Source organism: Somniosus microcephalus, chromosome 3 (genome assembly GCF_052327205.1).
Source record: "Somniosus microcephalus isolate GS21.2 chromosome 3, FLI_Smic_1.0, whole genome shotgun sequence".
Classification (NCBI taxonomy): domain Eukaryota; kingdom Metazoa; phylum Chordata; class Chondrichthyes; order Squaliformes; family Somniosidae; genus Somniosus; species Somniosus microcephalus.
This window is the reverse complement of record NC_140989.1, coordinates 378,902,629-378,929,377: the sequence shown is the minus strand read 5'-3', so window position 1 is coordinate 378,929,377 and position 26,749 is coordinate 378,902,629. Positions and strand designations below refer to the sequence as shown.

At 52.6% G+C, this 26,749-nt stretch overlaps 1 protein-coding gene across 3 annotated transcripts in view; it reads right to left on the bottom strand.

The window, feature by feature from the left end:
* The window catches only part of LOC147122462 (netrin-G1-like), a 76,392-nt gene extending 62,586 nt beyond the window's left edge, over positions 1 to 13,806 (bottom strand). For 2 of the 3 annotated variants that reach the window (XM_085983622.1, XM_085983621.1), the window contains exon 1: positions 12,510 to 13,806. In XM_085983622.1, the coding sequence (XP_085839748.1) occupies positions 12,510 to 12,752 (243 nt within the window). In that variant the 5' untranslated portion in view covers positions 12,753 to 13,806. The remainder of the gene's footprint in view (positions 1 to 12,509) is intronic. The other variant, XM_085983620.1, reaches the window with a different exon arrangement.
* Positions 13,807 to 26,749: the final 12,943 nt, after the last annotated feature.

The following is a 26,749-nucleotide window of genomic DNA, read 5'->3' as shown; positions in this document are numbered from 1 at the left end:
CACTGGGAGTGTCGGCCTGGATTTTGTGCTCAAGTCTGTGGAGCGGGACTTGAACCCTCGACCTTGCCTGTCTGTCTCTATCTGTGTTTATAATGAAATCTGCGCCTGGGCAATACAGAGAATGGGAAACAGAGAATAACAGGAGACGGAACCGAGACTCCTCATCATTCAAACTGCTCGATAGTAAAACCCATCCACTGGTGACAGGGTCAGGGGTCAGTCAGTCATCGCCACAACAACAGTAAATCGTTCTTCAAACATTCTCCTCTCTGAGCTGCTAAAGTGAGCAGAACATTGGCAGAGGGAACAGCGCAGTGAGGGAGCTCTGATCCAGGAATAAAGAGACTGGTGAAGTTTAATGTGCAGCCGGTTTACTGGGGACAGTGGGCAGTGAGTGAGATATTGGTCAGGGAGAGGATTAATGGGGATAAAGTCTATGGCCTCAGGTTTAATCCACTTACTGTCGCCTCTCCCAAGCTCTGGGTTTTCAGTCTGAGTATTAAAGGTTTAGTCCCAGACCCAATAGAACGGGCTGTGATATTACAGAGCGAATGTTTGGCTCGTTCAGACTGAGATCCCGTCTGCTGTTCGAACCTGCTTAAACTAAACTCCCTTAAAACAGGGAAGAATATACTTGAAAAGGATAAATTGCAGGGCTCTGGGGAAAGAACATAAGAAATAGGAGCAGGAGTAGGCCAATCGGCCCCTCGAGCCTGCTCCGCCATTCAATAAGATCATGGCTGATCTGATCCTAACCTCAAATCTACTATCACTCTCCATCCCATCCGAACCTATGTGATCTCCCGGGAGAGGCGAAAAACCAGATAAAAACCCAATGGCCATTTTGGGAGAAAAAATCTGGGGAATTCCTCTCCGACCCATCTAGGCGATCGAAACTCATCCAGGAGATCACTCTGTCCCTGTATTTCCTGCAGTACTTACCTTCTGTAAAAGATGATCTCCACCCCAGCCAGGAACAGGCCCAATTTACTCTTGAAGGACTCCTAGCTGGCAGCCTGTTCCCGAGGTCTCCACTAATCCCTGTGAATAGAACCATCTCCTGAAATCTAACACAGAATTAGAACACAAGAAGTATGAGCAGGACCAGGCTACACGGCCCCTGGGCCCGCTCCGCCACCCACAGGGCCATGACCGATCCGAACCTGGACTCATGTCCAATTCCCTGCCCGCTCCCCATAACCCCGGGGAGTGGGACTAATTGGAGCTCTTTCAAAGAGCCGGCACAGGCACGATGGGCCGAATGGCCTCTTGCTGTGCTGTGAGATTCTGTGAACAGCTGGCGGAGGAGCAGATACAGATGTTCAGAATCCCCAGAGTATCAGACACAATCCCCAGGCACCAGCTTAGAATCAGTTCAAACTCACAACATCTGTGAGGAGACCCAAGTATATCCTGGAGTCAGATACCTGGGAAATGCCTCAAATGTTAGACTGTTAATGGGTTTCTGAACAGCACATGCAACACCTTGTGAAAAGATCAATTTGTAAATGATAACGTTTGTAACATGATGGAGAACATTCTGGAATTCCTGCTGGAAATCTCGGGTATTGGAGGAACGAGCGAAACATGATGTTCATCTCAATCCAACACTGCGGCAAAATCTCAGCTCCATCTCCCAGTGTCCCACTAATGGTGAACCTGCGACCTCACATCCTTCATCAGCTCTCTGTGTAGGACGGGTCAGTTCAGGAATTAATCCAAGGACACCATTAATGCAAGTCTGGCAGCTCTCAGCAAACAACAGCACATCTACACTGTCCCATCAAACACTCCCAGGGCAGGCACAGCACAGGTTAGATACAGAGTAAAGCTCCCTCTACACTGTCCCATCAAACACTCCCAGGGCAGGTACAGCACAGGTTAGATACAGAGCAAAGCTCCCTCTACACTGTCCCATCAAACATTCCCAGGGCAGGCACAGCACGAGTTAGATGCAGAGTAAAGCTCCCTCTACACTGTCCCATCAAACACTCCCAGGGCAGGTACAGCACGGGTTAGATACAGAGTAAAGCTCCCTCTACACTGTCCTATCAAACACTCCCAGGGCGGGTACAGCACGGGTTAGATACAAAGTAAAGCACCCTCTACACTGCTCCATCAAACACTCCACGGGACATCGTGAGGTCATGAAAGGTGCTACAGAAATGCGAGTCTTTATTTTAAAGTTGAGAAGCAGAAACTCCACGTTAACATTCACCAGCTGTCACGACCCACTGGGATTTCATAATTAGTGCTCGGATTCAGAAATAATTGGCTGTCAGACTTTTAGCCGAGCGAGGCTCAGACTGTGTTTCTACAGAAGTAGTGATGATCCTCCCTTTAATTCCACAGTTCGAGCGAAGCTCACAACACATGTAGTGAATTCACTGAGACAAGGATTTCTGGTTAACCACATCCTCCTTCAAACTGATGGACAGTGACTGAATATAAAGGGGGCGAAATAGTGAGGTAATCCAGTCACTTTGTAAATCATTGGGGCAACCACACTTCAAATACGGTGTACGGTTCAGAGAATACCGTGTACAGTTCTTCAATACTGTGTACAAAAGCAAGGAAGTTATGCTAAATCTTTATAAATCACTGGTGAGGCCCCAGCTGGAGTATTTTGTCCAATTCTGGGCACCACACTTTAGGAAGGATGTCAAGGCCTTGGAGAGGGTGCAGAGGAGATTTACTAGAATGGTGCCAGGGGATGAGGGACTTCAGTTATGTGGAGAGACTGGAGAAGCTGCGATTGTTCTCCTTCGAGCAGAGAAGATTAAGGGGAGACTTAATCGAGATGTTCAAAATAATGCGGAGTATTGATAGTGTAAATAAGGAGCAACTGTTTCCAGTGGCAGGAGGGTCGGTAACCAGAGGACACAGAGTGAAGGGAATTGGCAAAAGAACCAGAGGGGAGATGAGGAGTGTTTTTTTTACGCAGCGGGTTGTTGTGATCTGGAATGTGCTGCCTGAAAGGGCGGTGGAAGCAGATTCAATAATAACTTTCAAAAGGGAATTGGAGAAATACTTGACGGGGAAAGATTTGCAGGGCTCTGGGGAAAGAGCAGGGAGTGGGACTAATTGGAGAGCTCTTTCAAAGAGCCGGCACAGGCACGATGGGCCGAATGGCCTCCTCCTGTGCTGTCTGATTCTCTGATGCTTTGTTCTCTGGAATACAAACTTTACATCAATTATTCAAAGACTGTCCGGGCAGAGATTGCGAGCGATGTAATTAGTAACCAAGGTCACGGCATCAGCTGGTCAATAGTCAGTGAGCCTCATGTCCTGGACACCCTGAAATATTGATCATGAGGCTGGGGGTCAATTGGAGTCGTAGGAGACTGAGATTGAGAGATTATTGTTGGGTAAGGGTATCAATGGTTATGGAGACAAGGCGGGTAAATAGAGTGGAGATACAGATCAGCCATGGTCTGATTAAATAGCAGAACAGGCTGGAGGGGCTGACTGGCCTCCTCCTGTCCCTGTGTTCCTATGAATGGTGGAACAGGCTGGAGGGGCTGAATGGCCTCTTCCTGTCCCTGTGTTCCTATGAATGATGGAACAGGCTGGAGGGGCTGAATGGCCTCCTCCTGCCCCTGTGTCCCTATGAATGGTAGAACAGGCTGGAGAGGCTGAATGGCCTCCTCCTGTCCCTGTGTCCCTATGAATGGTGGAACAGGCTGGAGGGGCTGAATGGCCTCCTCCTGTCCCTGTGTCCCTATGAATGGTGGAACAGGCTGGAGGGGCTGAATGGCCTCCTCCTGTCCCTGTGTTCCAATGAATGGTGGAACAGGCTGGAGGGGCTGAATGGCCTCCTCCTGTCCCTGTGTTCCTATGAATGGTGGAACAGGCTGGAGGGGCTGAATGGCCTCCTCCTGTCCCTGTGTGAGCTATAACCAGGCTGGTCTCATTCCCCGACATGCTGCTGCCGAGAGACTTTGGTAAAATGAGTGATATTGAGGGAAGTGGAGCAGAGAATCCGAGTCAGACTCTGTGAAGCCGCGGCCTTTTTATATAAATAGGGCGCATTGTCTGAACTCTGACCTCGCTCCCACACTTCAGAGAAACTCGCCCATCACTGGACCTTTGTTCAGTCTGATTTTACAGCTCACAGCTAAAGATAAAACAGCAGAGATTTAAAAACCTGGACCCGTATTAAAGGGCCCTGTCCTCACCGACTGGAGTCACATATCGGCCCAGCCCGGGTAAGGACGGCAGGTTTCCTTCCCTAAAGGACATTGTGAACCAGTTGGGTTTTTACAACAATCCGACAGATTCATGGTCTCTGATCCCAGATTTTATTTCAATTTTTCAAACTGCCCCATGGTGGGATTTGGACTCACGTTCTCAGGATTATTAGTCCGGGAACAGAATCCCTGCACCACCGTATCCCGGCACATCACATCGCCGCAATAACAACCTGCATTTATATAGCGCCTTTAACACAGTGAAAAATCCCAAGGTGCTTCACAGGAGCGTAAATCAGACAAACTGACCCCGAGACACATGAGGAGATATTAGGACAGGTGACCAAAGGCTGGGTCAAAGAGGGAGGTTTTAAGGAGCATCTTAAAGGAGGAGAGAGAGGCGGAGAGGTTTAGGGAGGGAATTCCAGAGCTTAGGGCCCAGGCAGCTGAAGGCACGGCCGCCAATGGTGGAGCGATTAAAATCGGGGATGGACAAGCGGCCAGAATTGGAGGAGCGCAGAGATCTCAGAGGGTTGTAGGGCTGGAGGAGGTTACAGAGATAGGGAGGGTTGTGGGGCTGGAGGAAGTTACAGAGGGAGGGTTGTAGGGCTGGAGGAGGTTACAGAGAGAGGAAGGGTTGTAGGGCTGGAGGAGGTTACAGAGAGAGGGAGGGTTGTAGAGGCTGGAGGAGGTTACAGAGAGAGGGAGGGTTGTAGGGCTGGAGGAGGTTACAGAGATAGGGAGGATGGTAGGGCTGGAGGAGGTTACAGAGAGAGGGAGGGTTGTAGGGCTGGAGGAGGTTACAGAGAGAGGGAGGGTTGTAGGGCTGGAGGAGGTTACAGAGATAGGGAGGGTTGTAGGGCTGGAGGAAGTTACAGAGAGAGGGAGGGTTGTAGGGCTGGAGGAGGTTACAGAGATAGGGAGGGTTGTAGGGCTGGAGGAGGTTACAGAGAGAGGAAGGGTTGTAGGGCTGGAGGAGGTTACAGAGAGAGGGAGGGTTGTAGGGCTGGAGGAGGTTACAGAGAGAGGGAGGGTTGTAGAGGCTGGAGGAGGTTACAGAGAGAGGGAGGGTTGTAGGGCTGGAGGAGGTTACAGAGAGAGGGAGGATGGTAGGGCTGGAGGAGGTTACAGAGAGAGGGAGGGTTGTAGGGCTGGAGGAGGTTACAGAGAGAGGGAGGGTTGTAGGGCTGGAGGAAGTTACAGAGATAGGGAGGGTTGTAGAGGCTGGAGGAGTTTACAGAGAGAGGGAGGGTTGTAGGACTGGAGGAAGTTAGAGAGAGAGGGAGGGCGAGGACATGGAGGAATTTGAACACAAGGATGAGAAGTTTAAAATCTACAGATTCTGAGCAGGAATTAATGTCTTTGCACCAAGTTTACAGTCACAGTCTGAATACATTCTCACCCTGGAGTCTTTCCGTCTCACTCACCCACTCACAGTGAATACAGAATCAGAGAACAGAAGTTCAGGAGACGGAACAGATTGGGAAAGAAGGAGCGAGTACACGTGGAAAAAACTGTTCCATATTCAAACATGCAAACTACGAGATAAAGGCCGATAAATTCGATCGTGTTTTCCAGGCGCTAACCGGCCTACTAAGCCCCAATATGGCGACAGGGAGCCAATAATGATCCTCAACCAACATCACTAAAGGAGATGATCTGGTCCCGATCACATTGCTGTTTTCTACATTACAACAGTGACACATTTGAAACGTACTTAATCCTTTGAAGAAAGAAAGAACTTGCATTTCTAGAGCACCCGTCACCACCTCAGGACGTCCCAAAGTGTTTACAGACAATGAAGTGTGGTCACTGCTGAAATGTGGGAAACACGGCAGACAATTTGTGCACAGCAAGCTCCCACAAACAGCAATCAGATAATGACCAGATAATCTGATTTATTGCTTTGGTTGAGAGTTAAATATTGGCCTCAGGACACTGGGGATAACTCCCCTGCACTTCTTTGAAATAGTTCCATGAGATCTTTCTTATCCACCGTAAAGAGCAGATGGGACCTCGCTTTAATGTCTCATCCAAGAGACAGCACCTCCGGCAGTGCTCCCTCAGTACTGCCCCTCCGACAGTGCAGCGCTCCCTCAGTACTGCCCCTCTGACACTGCAGCACTCTCTCAGTACTGCCCCTCCAACAGTGCAGCACTCTCTCAGTACTGCCCCTCCGACAGTGCAGCACTCTCTCAGTACTGCCCCTCCGACAGTGCAGCACTCCCTCAGTACTGCCCCCCGACAGTGCAGCACTCCCTCAGTACTGCCCCTCCGACAGTGCAGCGCTCCCTCAGTACTGCCCCTCCGACAGTGCTGCACTCCCTCAGTACTGCCCCTCCAACAGTGCAGCACTCCCTCAGTACTGCCCCTCCGACAGTGCAGCACTCCCTCAGTACTGCCCCTCCAACAGTGCAGCACTCCCTCAGTACTGCCCCTCCGACAGTGCAGCACTCCCTCAGTACTGCCCCCCGACAGTGCAGCACTCCCTCAGTACTGCCCCTCCGACAGTGCAGCACTCCCTCAGTACTGCCCCTCTGATACAGTGGCACTCCCTCAGTACTGCCCCTCCAACAGTGCAGCACTCCCTCAGTACTGCCCCTCCGACAGTGCAGCACTCCCTCAGTGCTGCCCCTCCAACAGTGCAGCGCTCCCTCAGTACTGCCCCTCCGACAGTGCAGCGCTCCCTCAGTACTGTCCCTCCGACAGTGCAGCGCTCCCTCAGTACTGCCCCTCCGACAGTGCAGCGCTCCCTCAGTACTGTCCCTCCGACAGTGCAGCGCTCCCTCAGTACTGCCCCTCTGACAGTGCAGCGCTCCCTCAGTACTGCCCCTCCGACAGTGCAGCGCTCCCTCAGTACTGTCCCTCCGACAGTGCAGCACTCCCTCAGTACTGCCCCTCCAACAGTGCAGCGCTCCCTCAGTACTGTCCCTCCGACAGTGCAGCGCTCCCTCAGTACTGTCCCTCCGACAGTGCAGCGCTCCCTCAGCACTGTCCCTCCGACAGTGCAGCGCTCCCTCAATACTGCACCAATGTGTCAGCCTAGGTTTAGTGCTCCAGTCTCTGGAGGGGAAATTGAACCCACAACATTCTGACTCAGAGGGGAGAGTGCTGCCCACTGAGCCACAGCCCACGTCCTGAAGAGGTGAAACTGACACAGTGACACCGAGTCTGGTCTCACTGGGTCCGGGCAGTGTTTCACACACAGCTCCCACAGTGCAATGTGGACCTGCTGCAAGATTCACCTCAAACACTCCTCGTATTTGTGTAACAGATTACTAATTGAGCTGGAGAATAATTCCCTCTGATAAACTGCATGTTCTGCAATAAATTATACATTTTCAATTATTGGCGAAACATATGGCTGATTATTAAATCAGGAGATTTGCCTCCAGCAATGATGTAGGAACCAGTTATCCTGAGGAGATGATTAACTCAACGAGAGGATAATTAATATTTAGAAACAGTCCTGAATTTACATCTCAATGACTTCATTGCAGAACAGTTTGTATCGGACTGAAACCCGCTCAGATCAGATTGTCAGGCACGGTGCGATTACAGCAACACTAATTGGGATCCAGTCTGGTGTCTTTTGGGCTAAATCGGATCCTCAGGAAATGTAAAGTCTCCCAGCAGCCCCAGAGAGACTGAACATTATAAACATCAGTGGCCAGGAAAACAATTGGACATATTCCCCACTGGAGATATTGGACAGAGTTCAGAGACACAATTGAACATATTCCCCACTGGAGATATTGGACAGGGTTCAGAGACACAATTGGACATATTCCCCACTGGAGATATTGGACAGGGTTCAGAGACACAATTGGACATATTCCCCACTGGAGATATTGGGCAGGGTTCAGAGACACAATTGGACATATTCCCCACTGGAGATATTGGACAGGGTTCAGACACACAATTGGACATATTCCCCACTGGAGATATTGGACAGGGTTCAGAGACACAATTGGACATATTCCCCACTGGAGATATTGGACAGGGTTCAGAGACACAATGGGACATATTCCCCACTGGAGATATTGGACAGGATTCAGACACACAATTGGACATATTCCCCACTGGAGATATTGGACAGGGTTCAGACACACAATGGGACATATTCCCCACTGGAGATATTGGACAGGGTTCAGAGACACAATTGGACATATTCCCCACTGCAGATATTGGACAGGGTTCAGACACACAATGGGACATATTCCCCACTGGAGATATTGGACAGGGTTCAGACACACAATTGGACATATTCCCCACTGGAGATATTGGACAGGGTTCAGAAACACAATTGGACATATTCCCCACTGGAGATATTGGAAAGGGTTCAGACACAATTGAACATATTCCCCACTGGAGATATTGGACAGAGTTCAGAGACACAATTGAACATATTCCCCACTGGAGATATTGGACAGGGTTCAGACACAATTGGACATATTCCCCACTGGAGATATTGGACAGGGTACAGAGACACAATTGGACATATTCCCCACTAGAGGTATTGGACAGGGTTCAGAGACACAATTGAACATATTCCCCACTGGAGATATTGGACAGGGTTCAGACACAATTGGACATATTCCCCACTGGAGATATTGGACAGAGTTCAGAGACACAATTGAACATATTCCCCACTGGAGATATTGGACAGGGTTCAGACACAATTGGACATATTCCCCACTGGAGATATTGGACAGAGTTCAGACACAATTGGACATATTCCCCACTGGAGATATTGGACAGGGTTCAGACACAATTGGACATATTCCCCACTGGAGATATTGGACAGGGTTCAGAGACACAATTGGACATATTCCCCACTGGAGATATTGGACAAGGTTCAGACACAATTGGACATATTCCCCACTGGAGATATTGGACAGGGTTCAGAGACACAATTGGACATATTCCCCACTGGAGATATTGGACAGGGTTCAGACACAATTGGACATATTCCCCACTGGAGATATTGGACAGTGTTACATCTCCTCACAGTCTCACTGACCTCCATTGGCTCCCGGTCTGCAACACCTCGATGTTAAAATTCGCACAATTTTATTCAAATCCCTCCATGGCCTCGACCCTCCCTATCTCTGTAATCTTCTCCAGCCCTGCAACCCTCCGAGATCTCTGCCTCCTCCAATTCTGGCCTCTTGTCCATCCCCCACTCCCTTCACCCCACCATTTACGGCCGTGCCTTCAGCTCTGGAATTCCCTCCCTAAACCTCTCCGCCTCTCTCCTCCTCTAAGACCTTCCTTATACCTACCAGTTTGACTAAGCTTTTGGTCACCTGTCCTAATATCACCTTCGGTTCTAGAAGAAGGACCTCCTCCTCCTCAATGTATAACTAAGGATGGACAATAAATGCCGGCCTTGCCAACGATGCCCACACCCCGAGAATGAATTTTAAAAACTCCCCCAAGGTAATAATCCAGAACAGAGAATAGTCCGACTCCAAACTCTGCTCTGGTTGGGCCCAGATAGTTGACGTTTGTTTAAAGATTTGTTCAAAAACTTAAATAGAATCAGAGAATCAGACAGCACAGGAGGAGGCCATTTGGCCCACCGTGCCTGTGCCGGCTCTTTGAAAGAGCTCTCCAATTAGTCCCACTCCCTGCTCTTTCCCCACAGCCCTGCTAATATTTCCCTCCAAGTATTTCTCCAATTCCCTTTTGAAAGTTACTATTGAATCTGCTTCCACCGCCCTTTCAGGCAGCGCATTCCAGATCACAACAACTCGCTGTAAAAACATTCTCCTCATCTCCCCTCTGGTTCTTTTGCCAATTCCCTTCACTCTGTGTCCTCTGGTTACCGACCCTCCTGCCACTGGAAACAGTTTCTCCTTATTTACTCGATCAAAACCCTTCATGATTTTAAACACCTCCATTGAATCTCCCCTTAACCTTCTCTGCTCTAAGGTGAACAACCCCAGCTTCTCCAGCCACTAAAATATACGTAACACCCAGTACTGTTAATCCAACTGAAAAGCCCAATTCCCGGCTACTGCGGCTCAGCTGGGTATAGAGAGCTTGATTCACAGACAGGTCTCGGATCAAACCTCTACACATGGGCCTGGGGAGGCTTTTTGAGGATGTAACTGGTAGAATAGATAAGGGAGAACCAGTGGATGTGGTGTATTTGAACTTTCAGAAGGCCTTTGATAAAGTCCCACATAAGAGGTTAGTGTGCAAAATTAAAGCACATGGGATTGGGGGTAATATACTGGCATGGATTGAAAATTGGTTAACAGACGGGAAACAGAGAGTAGGAATAAATGGGTCTTTTTCAGGGTGGCAGGCGGTGACTAGTGGGGTGCCGCAGGGATCAGTGCTTGGGCCCCAGCTATTCACAATACAGGTAGACTATCCTTTATCCGAAAACCTCGGGACCAGCCGTGTTTCGGTTTTCGGAGAATTTCGGATTTCGGAAAGTGGGTCGGCGGGGGGTCGTGCGCACGACCCCACGCCGACCCCCCCGCGGACCCCCGCCGGCCCCGACCCCCGCGGACACCCCCGCGCCCCGACCCCCGCCGACCCCCCCGCGGACCCCCGCCGGCCCCGACCCCCGCCGGCCCCGACCCCCGCCGACCCCCCGCTGGCCCCGACCCCCGCCGATCCCCGTCGGTGCCGACCCCCCCGCGGACCCCTGCCGACCCCGACCCCCGCCGACTTATGGTCGGGGTCAGAGGGGGTCCGCGGTGGGGTCGGCGGGGGGTCGTGCGCACGACTTACGCTGACGCTCAGCGTAAGTCGGCGGGGGTCGGCGGGGGGTGGTCGGCGGGGGTCGGGGCCGGCGGGGGTCCGCGGGGGGGGGGTCCGCGGGGGTCGGGGCAGGCGGGGGGGTCGGCGGGGGTCGGGGCCGGCGGGGGTCCGCGGGGGTCGGGGCCGGCGGGGGTCCGTGGGGGGGTCCGCGGGGGGGCGTGCGCACGACTTACGCTGGACTTACGCTGAACGAAAAAACCTTCGGTTTTTAGAGGGTTTCGATTTTCGGAAGTTCGGATAAAGGGTAGTCTACCTGTATATATCAATGATTTGGATGAGGGAACCAAATGTAATATTTCCAAGTTTGCTGATGACACAAAACTAGGTGGGACTGTGAGTTGTGAGGAGGATGCAAAGTGGCTTCAAGGCGATTTAGACAAGTTGAGTGAGTGGGCAAATACATGGCAGATGCAGCATAACGTGGATAAATGTGAAGTTATCCACTTCGGTAGGAAAAACAGAAAGGCAGAGTATTATTTAAATGGTGATAGATTGGGAAATGTTGATGTACAAAGAGACCTGGGTGTCCTTGAACACCAGTCACTGAAAGCAAACATGCAGGTGCAGCAAGCAGTTAGGAAGGCAAATGGTACGTTGGCCTTCATTGCAAGAGGATTTGAGTACAGGAGCAAGGATGTCTTACTACAGTTGTACAGGGCCTTGGTGAGACCACACCTGGAGTACTGTGTGCAGTTTTGGTCTCCTTACCTAAGAAAGGATATACTTGCCATAGAGGGAGTGCAGCGAAGGTTCACCAGACTGATTCCTGGGATGGCATGACTGTCGTATGAGGAGAGATTGGGTCGAATAGGCCTGTATTCATGAGAGTTTAGAAGAGTGAGAGGGGGTCTCATTGAAACGTATAAAATTCTGACCGGGCTAGACAGACTGGATGCAGGGAGGATCTTTCCCCTGGCTGGGGGGGGTCGAGAACGAGGGGTCACAGTCTCAGGATACGGGGTAGGACATTTAGGACTGAGATGTGGAGACATTTCTTCACTCGGGGGTGGTGAACCTGTGGAATTCTCTACCACAGAAGGCTGTGGAGGCCAAGTCACTGAATATATTTAAGAAGGAGATAGATAGATTTCTAGACACAAAAGGCATCAAGGGGTATGGGGAGAGAGCGGGTATATGGTATTGAGATAGAGGATCAGCCATGATCATATTGAATGGCGGAGCAGGCTCGAAGGGCCGAATGGCCTACTCCTGCTCCTGTTTATTTTCCTATTTTTTTTCCACATAACTGCAGTCCCTCATCCCCGGCACCATTCTAGTAAATCTCCTCTGCACCCTCTCCAAGGCCTTGACACCCTTCCTAAAGTGTGGTGCCCAGAATTGGCCACAATACTCCAGCTCGGGCCACCCCAGTGATTTATAAAGGTTCACCATAACTCGCTTGCTTTTGGACTCGATGCCTCTGTTAATGAAGCAAATGTAGGAGATTGGATGGAATTCCCTTTGATAAAGGCCGTTCAGTGAGCGTCCATTCACAGCGCGACACACAACAGAGGCTGGCTCAGAAAGGCTTCTACTCACCAGCGTGCAGTACATCTCGGGGGTCTCTCCACACGTACTGTCGGAGGGATCCAACCTGACCTTCAGGAACCTGGTGAGCAGGGCGGCCTCGGGCTGGCAGGCCATGTAATCCCAACTCAGCCCCTGGTCCCAGTGAACCTGAGTCTTACACAGGTCGTAGTGACCCCAGGACGGGAAGTGCTGAGCGGCGAGAGACAGGGCCACCCAAAGGGCCTGAAGGGGCAACAAACCGGACAGACGCATCGCTCCGACTGGACCCCACACAGACAGCGGTGATCTCGGTCCGTCTGGAGGTGATTCAGGGGGTCTCTGCTCCGACTGGACCCCGCACAGAGAGCGGTGATCTCGGTCTGTCTGGGGGTGATTCAGGGGGTCTCTGCTCCAACTGGACCCCGCACAGAGAGCGGTGATCTCGGTACGACTGGGGGTGATTCAGGGGGTCTCTGCTCCGACTGGACCCCGCACAGAGAGCGGTGATCTCGGTCCGTCTGGGGGTGATTCAGGGGGTCTCTGCTCCGACTGGACCCCGCACAGAGAGCGGTGATCTCGGTCCGTCTGGGGGTGATTCAGGGGGTCTCTCCTCCGACTGGACCCCACACAGAGAGCGGTGATCTCGGTATGTCTGGGGGTGATTCAGGGGGTCTCTGCTCCGACTGTACCCTGCACAGAGAGCGGTGATCTCGGTACGTCTGGGGGTGATTCAGGGGGTCTCTGCTCCGACTAGACCCCACACAGAGAGCGGTGATCTCGGTGCCTGCAGATGTGCCAGGTGTTAGAATTCCAGCTATTTATCCCTGTTCCTGGTGGTAGGATTCCAGATGTTCTTCCAGTAACATGGAGCAATGTGCGCAGATGTTCCAGGTGTTGGGATTCCAGCTGTTTTCCCAGTGTTGGTGCAGATGTGCTGGGTGTTGGGATTCCAGCTGTTTTCCCAGTGTTCGTGCAGATGTTCCAGGTGTTGGGATTCCAGCTGTTTTCCCAGTGTTGGTGCAGATCTGTCGGGTGTTGGGATTCCAGCTGTTTTCCCAGTGTTGGTGCAGATGTGCCGGGTGTTGGGATTCCAGCTGTTTTCCCAGTGTTGGTGCAGATGTGCCGGGTGTTGGGATTCCAGCTGTTTTCCCCCAGCTGTTCGCTGTCAGACAGATGTTCTGATTGGCTGATCAGTCAGTACTGGGACCCAATGTGATGACTGTCTCCTGACCAGACTCTGTTTCCCATCGATCATCTCTTCCTTCAGGCATCAGTTCCCTGTTAGGAGAGAAATAAAATCAATGAATTTTGGAATAGGTGCTGCTCCTGACCTTTGACCATCAACCTTCGGCCTCTGACCCCACCCTCAGACTCCGCCTCCCATTAGCTGCAGCGTTAAAGAAATAATCACCAGTTGTGAATCACAGCAGCCAATAGGAGGCGGCTCAATGACTCTCGTGAAGATACCAAATGACATAAGTGGCCAATTATCCTTTATTTAATGTTGGTTGAGGGATAAATATTGGTCAGGACTCCGGGGAGGACGCCCCTGCTATTCGAATATTGCTGTGGGATCTTTTACATCCACCCGAGAGGATGGGGTTTCAGCTTAACGTCTCATCCAAAGGACAGCACCTCTGACAGTGCAGCACTCCCTCAGTACTGCCCCTCTGACAGTGCAGCACTCCCTCAGTACTGCCCCTCCGACAGTGCAGCGCTCCCTCAGTACTGTCCCTCCGACAGTGCAGCACTCCCTCAGTACTGTCCCTCCGACAGTGCAGCGCTCCCTCAGTCCTGCCCCTCCGATAGTGCAGCATTCCCTCAGTACTGCCCCTCCGACAGTGCAGCGCACCCTCAGTACTGTCCCTCCGATAGTGCAGCATTCCCTCAGTACTGCCGCTCCGACAGTGCAGCGCACCCTCAGTACTGTCCCTCCGACAGTGCAGCGCTCCCTCAGTACTGTCCCTCCGACAATGCAGCGTTCCCTCAGTACTGCCCCTCCGACAGTGCAGCGCTCCCTCAGTACTGTCCCTCCGACAATGCAGCGTTCCCTCAGTACTGCCCCTCCGACAGTGCAGCGCTCCCTCAGTACTGTCCCTCCGACAATGCAGCGTTCCCTCAGTATTGCCCCTCCGACAGTGCAGCACTCCCTCAGTACTGCCCCTCCGACAGTGCAGCGCTCCCTCAGTGCTGCCCCTCCGACAGTGCAGCACTCCCTCAGGACTGCACCGGGAGTGTCAGCCTGGATTCTGTGCTCGAGACTCTGGACTGTGATTGAGTCAGTTCCTTCAGGAGAGGAGGGGAGGAACAGGAGAATCAAAATCTCTTCTCCTCCCTCCATCATCTCCGCTCAATCTCAGCCGCTGCTCACACTGGAAAAGCAAAATTATTCTGATTACTGGTATAAAATTTGCCCCTTTAAACACGGTCACACTCTGGGTTTGGTGACCCTCCCACGGCCTGTTTCACGACACAAGGTGTTACTCTGGGCTGTGACTGATACACAGACTAGTAACGAGGATATTTACAACCCATTTTCTATAATAAATACTCCAGGATTTTATAAACTGCTGCACTGCGAGCAGGAATAGTCTCTGAATGTCTCACTTCCTCCCACGTAATGCTGTTCCCCTTCAGCTCGAGCAGCACAATCCACCGTCACCTTCTGGGCCCAACGTCACTCCTCCTGCTCAAACCCCAACACACGTTCCCCATCTCCAGTCACACCCCCAACACACACTCACCATCTCCAGTCACACCCCCAACACACACTCACCATCTCCAGTCACACCCCCAACACACGCTCACCATCTCCAGTCACACCCCCAACACACACTCACCATCTCCAGTCACACCCCCAACACACGCTCCCCATCTCCAGTCACACCCCCAAAACACGCTCACCATCTCCAGTCACACCCCCAACACACGCTCCCCATCTCCAGTCACACCCCCAACACACGCTCACCATCTCCAGTCACACCCCCAACACACGCTCACCATCTCCAGTCACACCCCCAAAACACGCTCACCATCTCCAGTCACACCCCCAACACACGCTCCCCATCTCCAGTCACACCCCAACACACACTCACCATCTCGTCACACCCCCAACACACGCTCACCATCTCCAGTCACACCCCAACACACGCTCACCATCTCCAGTCACACCCCCAAAACACGCTCACCATCTCCAGTCACACCCCCAACACAAGCTCCCCATCTCCAGTCACACCCCCAACACACGCTCACCATCTCCAGTCACACCCCCAACACACGCTCCCCATCTCCAGTCACACCCCCAACACACGCTCACCATCTCGTCACACCCCCAAAACACGCTCACCATCTCCAGTCACACCCCCAACACACGCTCACCATCTCCAGTCACACCCCCAACACACGCTCACCATCTCCAGTCACACCCCCAACACACGCTCACCATCTCCAGTCACACCAACACACGCTCACCATCTCCAGTCACACCCCCAACACACACTCCCCATCTCCAGTCACACCCCCAACACACGCTCACCATCTCCAGTCACACCCCCAACACACGCTCACCATCTCCAGTCACACCCCCAACACACGCTCACCATCTCCAGTCACACCCCCAACACACGCTCACCATCTCCAGTCACACCCCAACACACGCTCACCATCTCCAGTCACACCCCCAACACACGCTCCCCATCTCCAGTCACACCCCAAACACACGCTCACCATCTCCAGTCACACCCCCAACACACGCTCACCATCTCCAGTCACACCCCCAACACACGCTCACCATCTCGTCACACCCCCAACACACGCTCACCATCTCGTCACACCCCCAACACACGCTCACCATCTCCAGTCACCCCCAACACACGCTCACCATCTCCAGTCACACCCCCAACACACGCTCACCATCTCGTCACACCCCCAACACACGCTCACCATCTCCAGTCACACCCCCAACACACGCTCACCATCTCCAGTCACACCCCCAACACACGCTCACCATCTCCAGTCACACCCCCAACACACGCTCACCATCTCCAGTCACACCCCCAACACACGCTCACCATCTCCAGTCACACCCCCAACACACACTCACCATCTCCACTCACACCAACACACACTCACCATCTCTATAAAGTCCGCGCCTCAATAATACACGGACTTCGGGAGAACAGTTTAACAGGTACTGTACTGAACAGGAGGGCAACGTCAGGGCCTTTTATGCAGGGGTGGTCACTGTCGGTAATGCAGTCTAAAACCAGTTCTTCGCTTAAAGGTACATACACAACAATCTCCAGTCACATCAACACACACTCACCATCTCCAGTCACACCCCCAACACACACTCACCATCTCGTCACACCAACACACACTCACCATCTCCAGTCACACCCCCAACACACACTCACCATCTCCAGTCACACTCCCAACACACACTCACCATCTCCAGTCACACCAACACACACTCATCATCATCAGTCACACCAACACACACTCACCAGCTCGTCACAACACACACTCACCATCTCCAGTCACACCAACATACTCACCATCTGCAGTCACACCCCCAACACACACTCACCATCTCGTCACACCAACACACACTCACCATCTCGTCACACCAACACACTCACCATCTCCAGTCACACCAACACACACTCACCATCTCCACTCACACCAACACACACTCACCATCACCAGTCACACCCCCAACACACACTCACCATCTCCAGTCACACCCTCAACACACACTCACCATCTCGTCACACCAACACACACTCACCATCTCGTCACACCAGCACACTCACCATCTCGTCACACCCCCAACACACACTCACAATCTCCAGTCACACCAACACACACTCACCATCTCCAGTCACATCCCCAACACACACTCACCATCTCCAGTCACACCCCCAACACACACTCACCATCTCCAGTCACATCAACACACGCTCACCATCTCCAGTCACACCAACATACACTCACCATCTCGTCACCATCTCCAGTCACATCCCCAACACACACTCACCATCTCCAGTCACACCAACACACTCACCATCTCCAGTCACACCCCCAACACACTCACCATCTCGTCACACCAACACACACTCACCATCTCCAGTCACATCCCCAACACACACTCGCCATCTCCAGTCACACCCCCAACACACACTCACCATCTCGTCACATCAACACACGCTCACAATCTCCAGTCACACCAACTCACTCACCATCTCCAGTCACACCAACACACACTCACCATCTCCAGTCACACCAACACACAATCACCATCTCCAGTCACACCAACACCCCACACTCACCATCTGCAGTCACACCAACACACACTCACCATCTCCAGTCACACCCCCAACACACGCTCACCATCTCGTCACAACCAACACACTCACCATCTCCAGTCACAGCAACACACGCTCACCATCTCCAGTCACACTCCCAACACACGCTCAACATCTCGTCACACGCCCAACACACACTCACCATCTCCAGTCACACCCCCAACACACACTCACCATCTCCAGTCACACCAACACACTCACCATCTCTAGTCACACCCCCAACACACACTCACCATCTCCAGTCACAACCCGAACACACACTTACCAACTCGTCACAGCCCCAACACACGCTCACCATCTCGTCATAGCAACACACACTCACCATCTCTAGTCACACCCCCAACACACACTCACTATCTCAAGTCACACCCCCAACACACACTCACCATCTCCAGTCAGACCCCCAACACACACTCACCATCTCCAGTCACACCCCCAACACACACTCACCACCTCCACTCACACCAACACACACTCACCATCTCCAGTCACACCCCAACAAACACTCACCACCTCCACTCACACCAACACACACTCAACATCTCCAGTCACACCAACACACACTCACCATCTCCAGTCACACCCGCAACACACACTCACTATCTCCAGTCACACCCCCAACACACACTCACCATCTCCAGTCAGACCCCCAACACACACTCACCATCTCGTCACAGCAACACACTCACCATCTCCAGTCACACCAACACACTCACCATTTCCATTCACACCCCCAACACACGCTCACCATCTCCAGTCAGACTAACACACACTCACCATCTCCAGTCACACCCCAACACACACCCACCATCTCGTCACACCAAGATACACTCACCATCTCCAGTCACACCAACACACACTCACCATCTCCAGTCACATCCCCAACACACACTCGCCATCTCCAGTCACAACCCCAACACACACTCACCATCTCGTCACACCCCCAACACACGCTCACCATCTACAGTCACACCCCCAACACACGCTCACCATCTCCAGTCACACCCCCAACACACGCTCACCATCTCCAGTCACACCAACACACGCTCACCATCTCCAGTCACAACCCCAACACATACTCCCCATCTCCAGTCACATCTCCAACACACGCTCACCATCTCCAGTCACACCCCCAACACACGCTCACCATCTCCAGTCACACCCCCAACACACGCTCACCATCTCCAGTCACACCCCCAACACACGCTCACCATCTCCAGTCACACCCCAACACACGCTCACCATCTCCAGTCACACCCCCAACAAACGCTCCCCATCTCCAGTCACACCCCCAACACACGCTCACCATCTCCAGTCACACCCCCAACACACACTCACCATCTCATCACACTCCCAACACACACTCACCATCTCGTCACACCAACACACACTCACCATCTCCAGTCACACCCCCAAAACACACTCACCATCTCCAGTCACATCCCCAACACACACTCACCATCTCCAGTCACACCAACACACACTCACCATCTCCAGTCACACCCCCAACACACACTCACCATCTCGTCACACCAACACACACTCACCATCATCAGTCACACCAACACACACTCACCAGCTCGTCACACCAACACACACTCACCATCTCCAGTCACACCAACATACTCACCATCTGCAGTCACACCCCCAACACACACTCACCATCTCGTCACACCAACACACACTCACCATCTCGTCACACCAACACACACTCACCATCTCCAGTCACACCAACACACACTCACCATCTCCACTCACACCAACACACACTCACCATCACCAGTCACACCCCCAACACACACTCACCATCTCGTCACACCCTCAACACACACTCACCATCTCGTCACACCAACACACACTCACCATCTCGTCACACCAACACACACTCACCATCTCGTCACACCCCCAACACACACTCACAATCTCCAGTCACACCAACACACACTCACCATCTCCAGTCACATCCCCAACACACACTCACCATTTCCAGTCACACCCCCAACACAAACTCACCATCGCCAGTCACATCAACACACGCTCACCATCTCCAGTCACACCAACATACACTCACCATCTCCAGTCACACCCCCAACACACACTCACCATCTCATCACACCAACACACACTCACCATCTCGTCACACCAACACACACTCACCATCTCCAGTCACATCCCCAACACACACTCACCATCTCCAGTCACACCAACACACACTCACCATCTTCAGTCACACCAACACCCCACACTCACCATCTGCAGTCACACCAACACACACTCACCATCTCCAGTCACACCCCCAACACACGCTCACCATCTCGTCACACCAACACACTCACCATCTCCAGTCACAGCAACACACGCTCACCATCTCAAGTCACACTCCCAACACACGCTCACCATCTCGTCACATGCCCAACACACACTCACCATCTCCAGTCACACCAACACACTCACCATCTCTGGTCACACCCCCAACACACACTCACCATCTCCAGTCACAACCCGAACACACACTTACCAACTCGTCACAGCCCCAACACACGCTCACCATCTCGTCATAGCAACACACACTCACCATCTCTAGTCACACCAACACACACTCACCATCTCGTCACACCAACACACACTCACCATCTCCAGTCACACCAACACACACTCACCATCTCCAGTCACACCAACACACACTCACCATCTCCCGTCACATACCAAACACACACTCACCATCTCCAGTCACACCCCCAACACACACTCACCATCTCCAGTCACACCAACACACTCACCTTCTCCAGTCACATCCCCAACACACACTCACCATCTCCAGTCACACCAACACACTCACCATCTCCAGTCACAACCGCAACACACACTCACCATCTCGTCACACCCTCAACATACGCTCACCATCTCGTCACACCAACAGACACTCACCACCTCGTCAAACCAACACACACTCACCATCTCCAGTCACACCGCAACACACACTCACCATCTCGTCACACCAACACACACTCACCATCTTCAGTCACACCAACACACACTCACCATCTCGTCACACCAACACACACCCACCATCTCCAGTCACACCAACATACACTCACCATCTCCAGTCACACCAACACACACTCACCATCTCCAGTCACACCAACACACACTCACCATCACCAGCCACACCCCCAACACACACTCACCATCTCGTCACACCCTCAACACACACTCACCATCTCGTCACACCAACACACACTCAACATCTCGTCACACCCCCAACACACACTCACCATCTCCACTCACACCCCCAACACACACTCACTATCTCCAGTCACACCCCCAACACACACTCACCATCTCCAGTCACACCCCCAACACACACTCACCATCTCGTCACACCAACATACACTCACCATCTCCAGTCACACCAACACACACTCACCATCTCGTCACATCCCCAACACACACTCGCCATCTCCAGTCACACCCCCAACACACACTCACCATCTCGTCTCACCAACACACACTCACCATCTCGTCACACCAACACACACTCACCATCTCCAGTCACACCAACACACACACACCATCTCCAGTCACACCCCCAACACATGCTCACCATCTCCAGTCACACCCCCAACACACACTCACCATCTCCAGTAACACCCCCAACACACACTCACCATCTCGTCACACCAACACACACTCACCATCTCGTCACACCCACAACACACACTCACCATCTCCAGCCACACCAACACACACTCACCATCTCCAGTCACACCAACACACACTCACCATCTCGTCACACCTACACACACTCACCATCTCCAGTCACACCCCCAACACACACTCACCATCTCCAGTCACACCCACAACACACACTCACCATCTCCAGTCACACCAACACACACTCGCCATCTCCATTCACAACCCCAACACACGCTCACCATCTCCAGTCAGACCAACACACACTCACCATCTCCAGTCACATCCCCAACACACACTCACCATCTCCAGGCACACCAACACACACTCACCATCTCCAGTCACACCAACACACACTCACCATCTCCAGTCACACCAACACACAATCACCTTCTCCAGTCACACCAACACACGCTCACCATCTCCAGTCACACCCCCAACATACACTCACCATCTCGTCACACCAACACACACTCACCATCTCGTCACACCAACACACTCACCATCTGCAGTCACAGCAACACAAGCTCTCCATCTCGTCACACCCCCAACACACGCTCACCATCTCCAGTCACACCCCCAACACACACTCACCATCTTCAGTCACACCCCCAACACACACTCACTATCTTCAGTCACACCAACACACATGCACCATCTCGTCACACCCCCAACACACACTCACCATCTCCAGTCACACCAACACACACTCACCATCTCGTCACACCCCCAACACACACTCACCATCTCCAGTCACACCAACACACGCTCACCATCTCCAGTCACACCCCCAACACACACTCACCATCTCCAGTCACACCAACACACACTCACCATCTCCAGTCACACCAACACACTCACCATCTCCAGTCACACCACCACATGCTCACCATCTCTAGTCACAACCCGACCACACGATCACCATCTCGTCACACCCACAACACACACTCACCATCTGCAGTCACACCGCCAAGACACATTCACCACCTCCAGTTACAGCCCCAACACACGCTCACCATCTCCAGTCACAGCAACACACACTCACCATCTCCAGTCACACCAACACACACTCACCATCTCTAGTCACACCAACACACACTCACCATCTCATCACACCAACACACACTCACCATCTCCAGTCACACCAACACACACTCACCATCTCGTCACACCAACGCACACTCACCATCTCCAGTCACACCAACACACACTCACCATCTCGTCACACCCCCAACACACACTCACCATCTCCAGTCACATCAACACACGCTCACCATCTCGTCACACCAACACACGCTCACCATCTCGTCACACCAACACACACTCACCATCTCCAGTCACACCCCCAACACACACTCACCATCTCGTCAAACCAACACACACTCACCATCTCGTCACACCCCCAACACACACTCACCATCTCCAGTCACACCCGCAACACACTCACTATCTCCACTCACACCAACACACACTCACCATCTCCAGTCACACCAACACACACTCACCATCTCCAGTCACACCCCCAACACACACTCACCATCTCGTCACACCCCCAACACAGACTCACCATCTCCAGTCACACCAACACACACTCACCATCTCCACTCACACCAACACACACTCACCATCTCGTCACACCAACACACACTCACCATTTCCAGTCGCACCAACACACACTCACCATCTCCAGTCACACCAACACACACTCACCATCTCGTCACACCAACACACACTCACCATCTCCAGTCACACCCCCAACACACGCTCACCATCTCGTCACAACCAACACACTCACCATCTCCAGTCACAGCAACACACGCTCACCATCTCCAGTCACACTCCCAACACACGCTCAACATCTCGTCACACGCCCAACACACACTCACCATCTCCAGTCACACCCCCAACACACACTCACCATCTCCAGTCACACCAACACACTCACCATCTCTAGTCACACCTCCAACACACACTCACCATCTCCAGTCACAACCCGAACACACACTTACCAACTCGTCACAGCCCCAACACACGCTCACCATCTCGTCATAGCAACACACACTCACCATCTCTAGTCACACCAACACACACTCACCATCTCGTCACACCAACACACACTCACCATCTACAGTCACACCAACACACACTCACCATCTCCAGTCACACCAACACACACTCACCATCTCCAGTCACATACCAAACACACACTCACCATCTCCAGTCACACCAACACACTCACCATCTCCAGTCACAACCCCAACACACACTCACCATCTCCAGTCAAACCAACACACACTCACCATCTCCAGTCACACCACAACACACACTCACCATCTCGTCACACCAACACACACTCACCATCTTCAGTCACACCAACACACACTCACCATCTCGTCACACCAACACACACCCACCATCTCCAGTCACACCAACACACACTCACAATCTCCAGTCACACCAACACACACTCACCATCTCCAGTCACACCAACACACTCACCATCTCCAGTCACAACCCCAACACACACTCACCATCTCTAGTCAAACCAACACACTCACCATCTCGTCACACCGCAACACACACTCACCATCTCGTCACACCAACACACACTCACCATCTTCAGTCACACCAACACACACTCACCATCTCGTCACACCAACACACACCCACAATCTCCAGTCACACCAACACACACTCACCATCTCCAATCACACCAACACACACTCACCATCACCAGCCACACCAACACACACTCACCATCTCGTCACACCCTCAACACACACTCACCATCTCGTCACACCAACACACACTCAACATCTCGTCACACCCCCAACACACACTCACCATCCCGTCACACCAACACACACTCACCATCTCGTCACACCCCCAACACACACTCACTATCTCAAGTCACACCCCCAACACACACTCACCATCTCCAGTCAGACCCCCAACACACACTCACCATCTCCAGTCACACCCCCAACACACACTCACCACCTCCACTGACACCAACACACACTCACCATCTCCAGTCACACCCCAACAAACACTCACCACCTCCACTCACACCAACACACACTCAACATCTCCAGTCACACCAACACACACTCACCATCTCCAGTCACACCCGCAACACACACTCACTATCTCCAGTCACACCCCCAACACACACTCACCATCTCCAGTCAGACCCCCAACACACACTCACCATCTCGTCACAGCAACACACTCACCATCTCCAGTCACACCAACACACACTCACCATTTCCATTCACACCCCCAACACACGCTCACCATCTCCAGTCAGACTAACACACACTCACCATCTCGTCACACCCCAACACACACCCACCATCTCGTCACACCAAGATACACTCACCATCTCCAGTCACACCAACACACACTCACCATCTCCAGTCACATCCCCAACACACACTCGCCATCTCGTCACACCCCCAACACACACTCACCATCTCCAGTCACACCCCCAACACACGCTCACCATCTACAGTCACACCCCCAACACACGCTCACCATCTCCAGTCACACCCCCAACACACGCTCACCATCTCCAGTCACACCCCCAACACACGCTCACCCTCTCCAGTCACACCCCCAACACACGCTCACCATCTCCAGTCACACCCCAACACACGCTCACCATCTCCAGTCACACCCCCAACACACGCTCCCCATCTCCAGTCACACCCCCAACACACGCTCACCATCTCCAGTCACACCCCCAACACACGCTCCCCATCTCCAGTCACACCCCCAACACACACTCACCATCTCGTCACACTCCCAACACACACTCACCATCTCGTCACACCAACACACACTCACCATCTCCAGTCACACCCCCAACACACACTCACCATCTCCAGTCACATCCCCAACACACACTCACCATCTCCAGTCACACCAACACACACTCACCATCTCCAGTCACACCCCCAACACACACTCACCATCTCGTCACACCAACACACACTCACCATCATCAGTCACACCAACACACACTCACCAGCTCGTCACACCAACACACACTCACCATCTCCAGTCACACCAACATACTCACCATCTGCAGTCACACCCCCAACACACACTCACCATCTCGTCACACCAACACACACTCACCATCTCGTCACACCAACACACACTCACCATCTCCAGTCACACCAACACACACTCACCATCTCCACTCACACCAACACACACTCACCATCACCAGTCACACCCCCAACACACACTCACCATCTCCAGTCACACCCTCAACACACACTCACCATCTCGTCACACCAACACACACTCACCATCTCGTCACACCAACACACACTCACCATCTCGTCACACCCCCAACACACACTCACAATCTCCAGTCACATCAACACACGCTCACCATCTCCAGTCACACCAACATACACTCACCATCTCCAGTCACACCCCCAACACACACTCACCATCTCATCACACCAACACACACTCACCATCTCGTCACACCAACACACACTCACCATCTCCAGTCACATCCCCAACACACACTCGCCATCTCGTCACACCCCCAACACACACTCACCATCTCCAATCACATCAACACACGCTCACCATCACGTCACACCAACATACACTCACCATCTCCAGTCACATCCCCAACACACACTCACCATCTCCAGTCACACCAACACACACTCACCATCTTCAGTCACACCAACACCCCACACTCACCATCTGCAGTCACACCAACACACACTCACCATCTCCAGTCACACCCCCAACACACGCTCACCATCTCGTCACACCAACACACTCACCATCTCCAGTCACAGCAACACACGCTCACCATCTCAAGTCACACTCCCAACACACGCTCACCATCTCGTCACACGCCCAACACACACTCACCATCTCCAGTCACACCCCCAACACACACTCACCATCTCCAGTCACACCAACACACTCACCATCTCTGGTCACACCCCCAACACACACTCACCATCTCCAGTCACAACCCGAACACACACTTACCAACTCGTCACAGCCCCAACACACGCTCACCATCTCGTCATAGCAACACACACTCACCATCTCTAGTCACACCAACACACACTCACCATCTCGTCACACCAACACACACTCACCATCTCCAGTCACACCAACACACACTCACCATCTCCAGTCACACCAACACACACTCACCATCTCCCG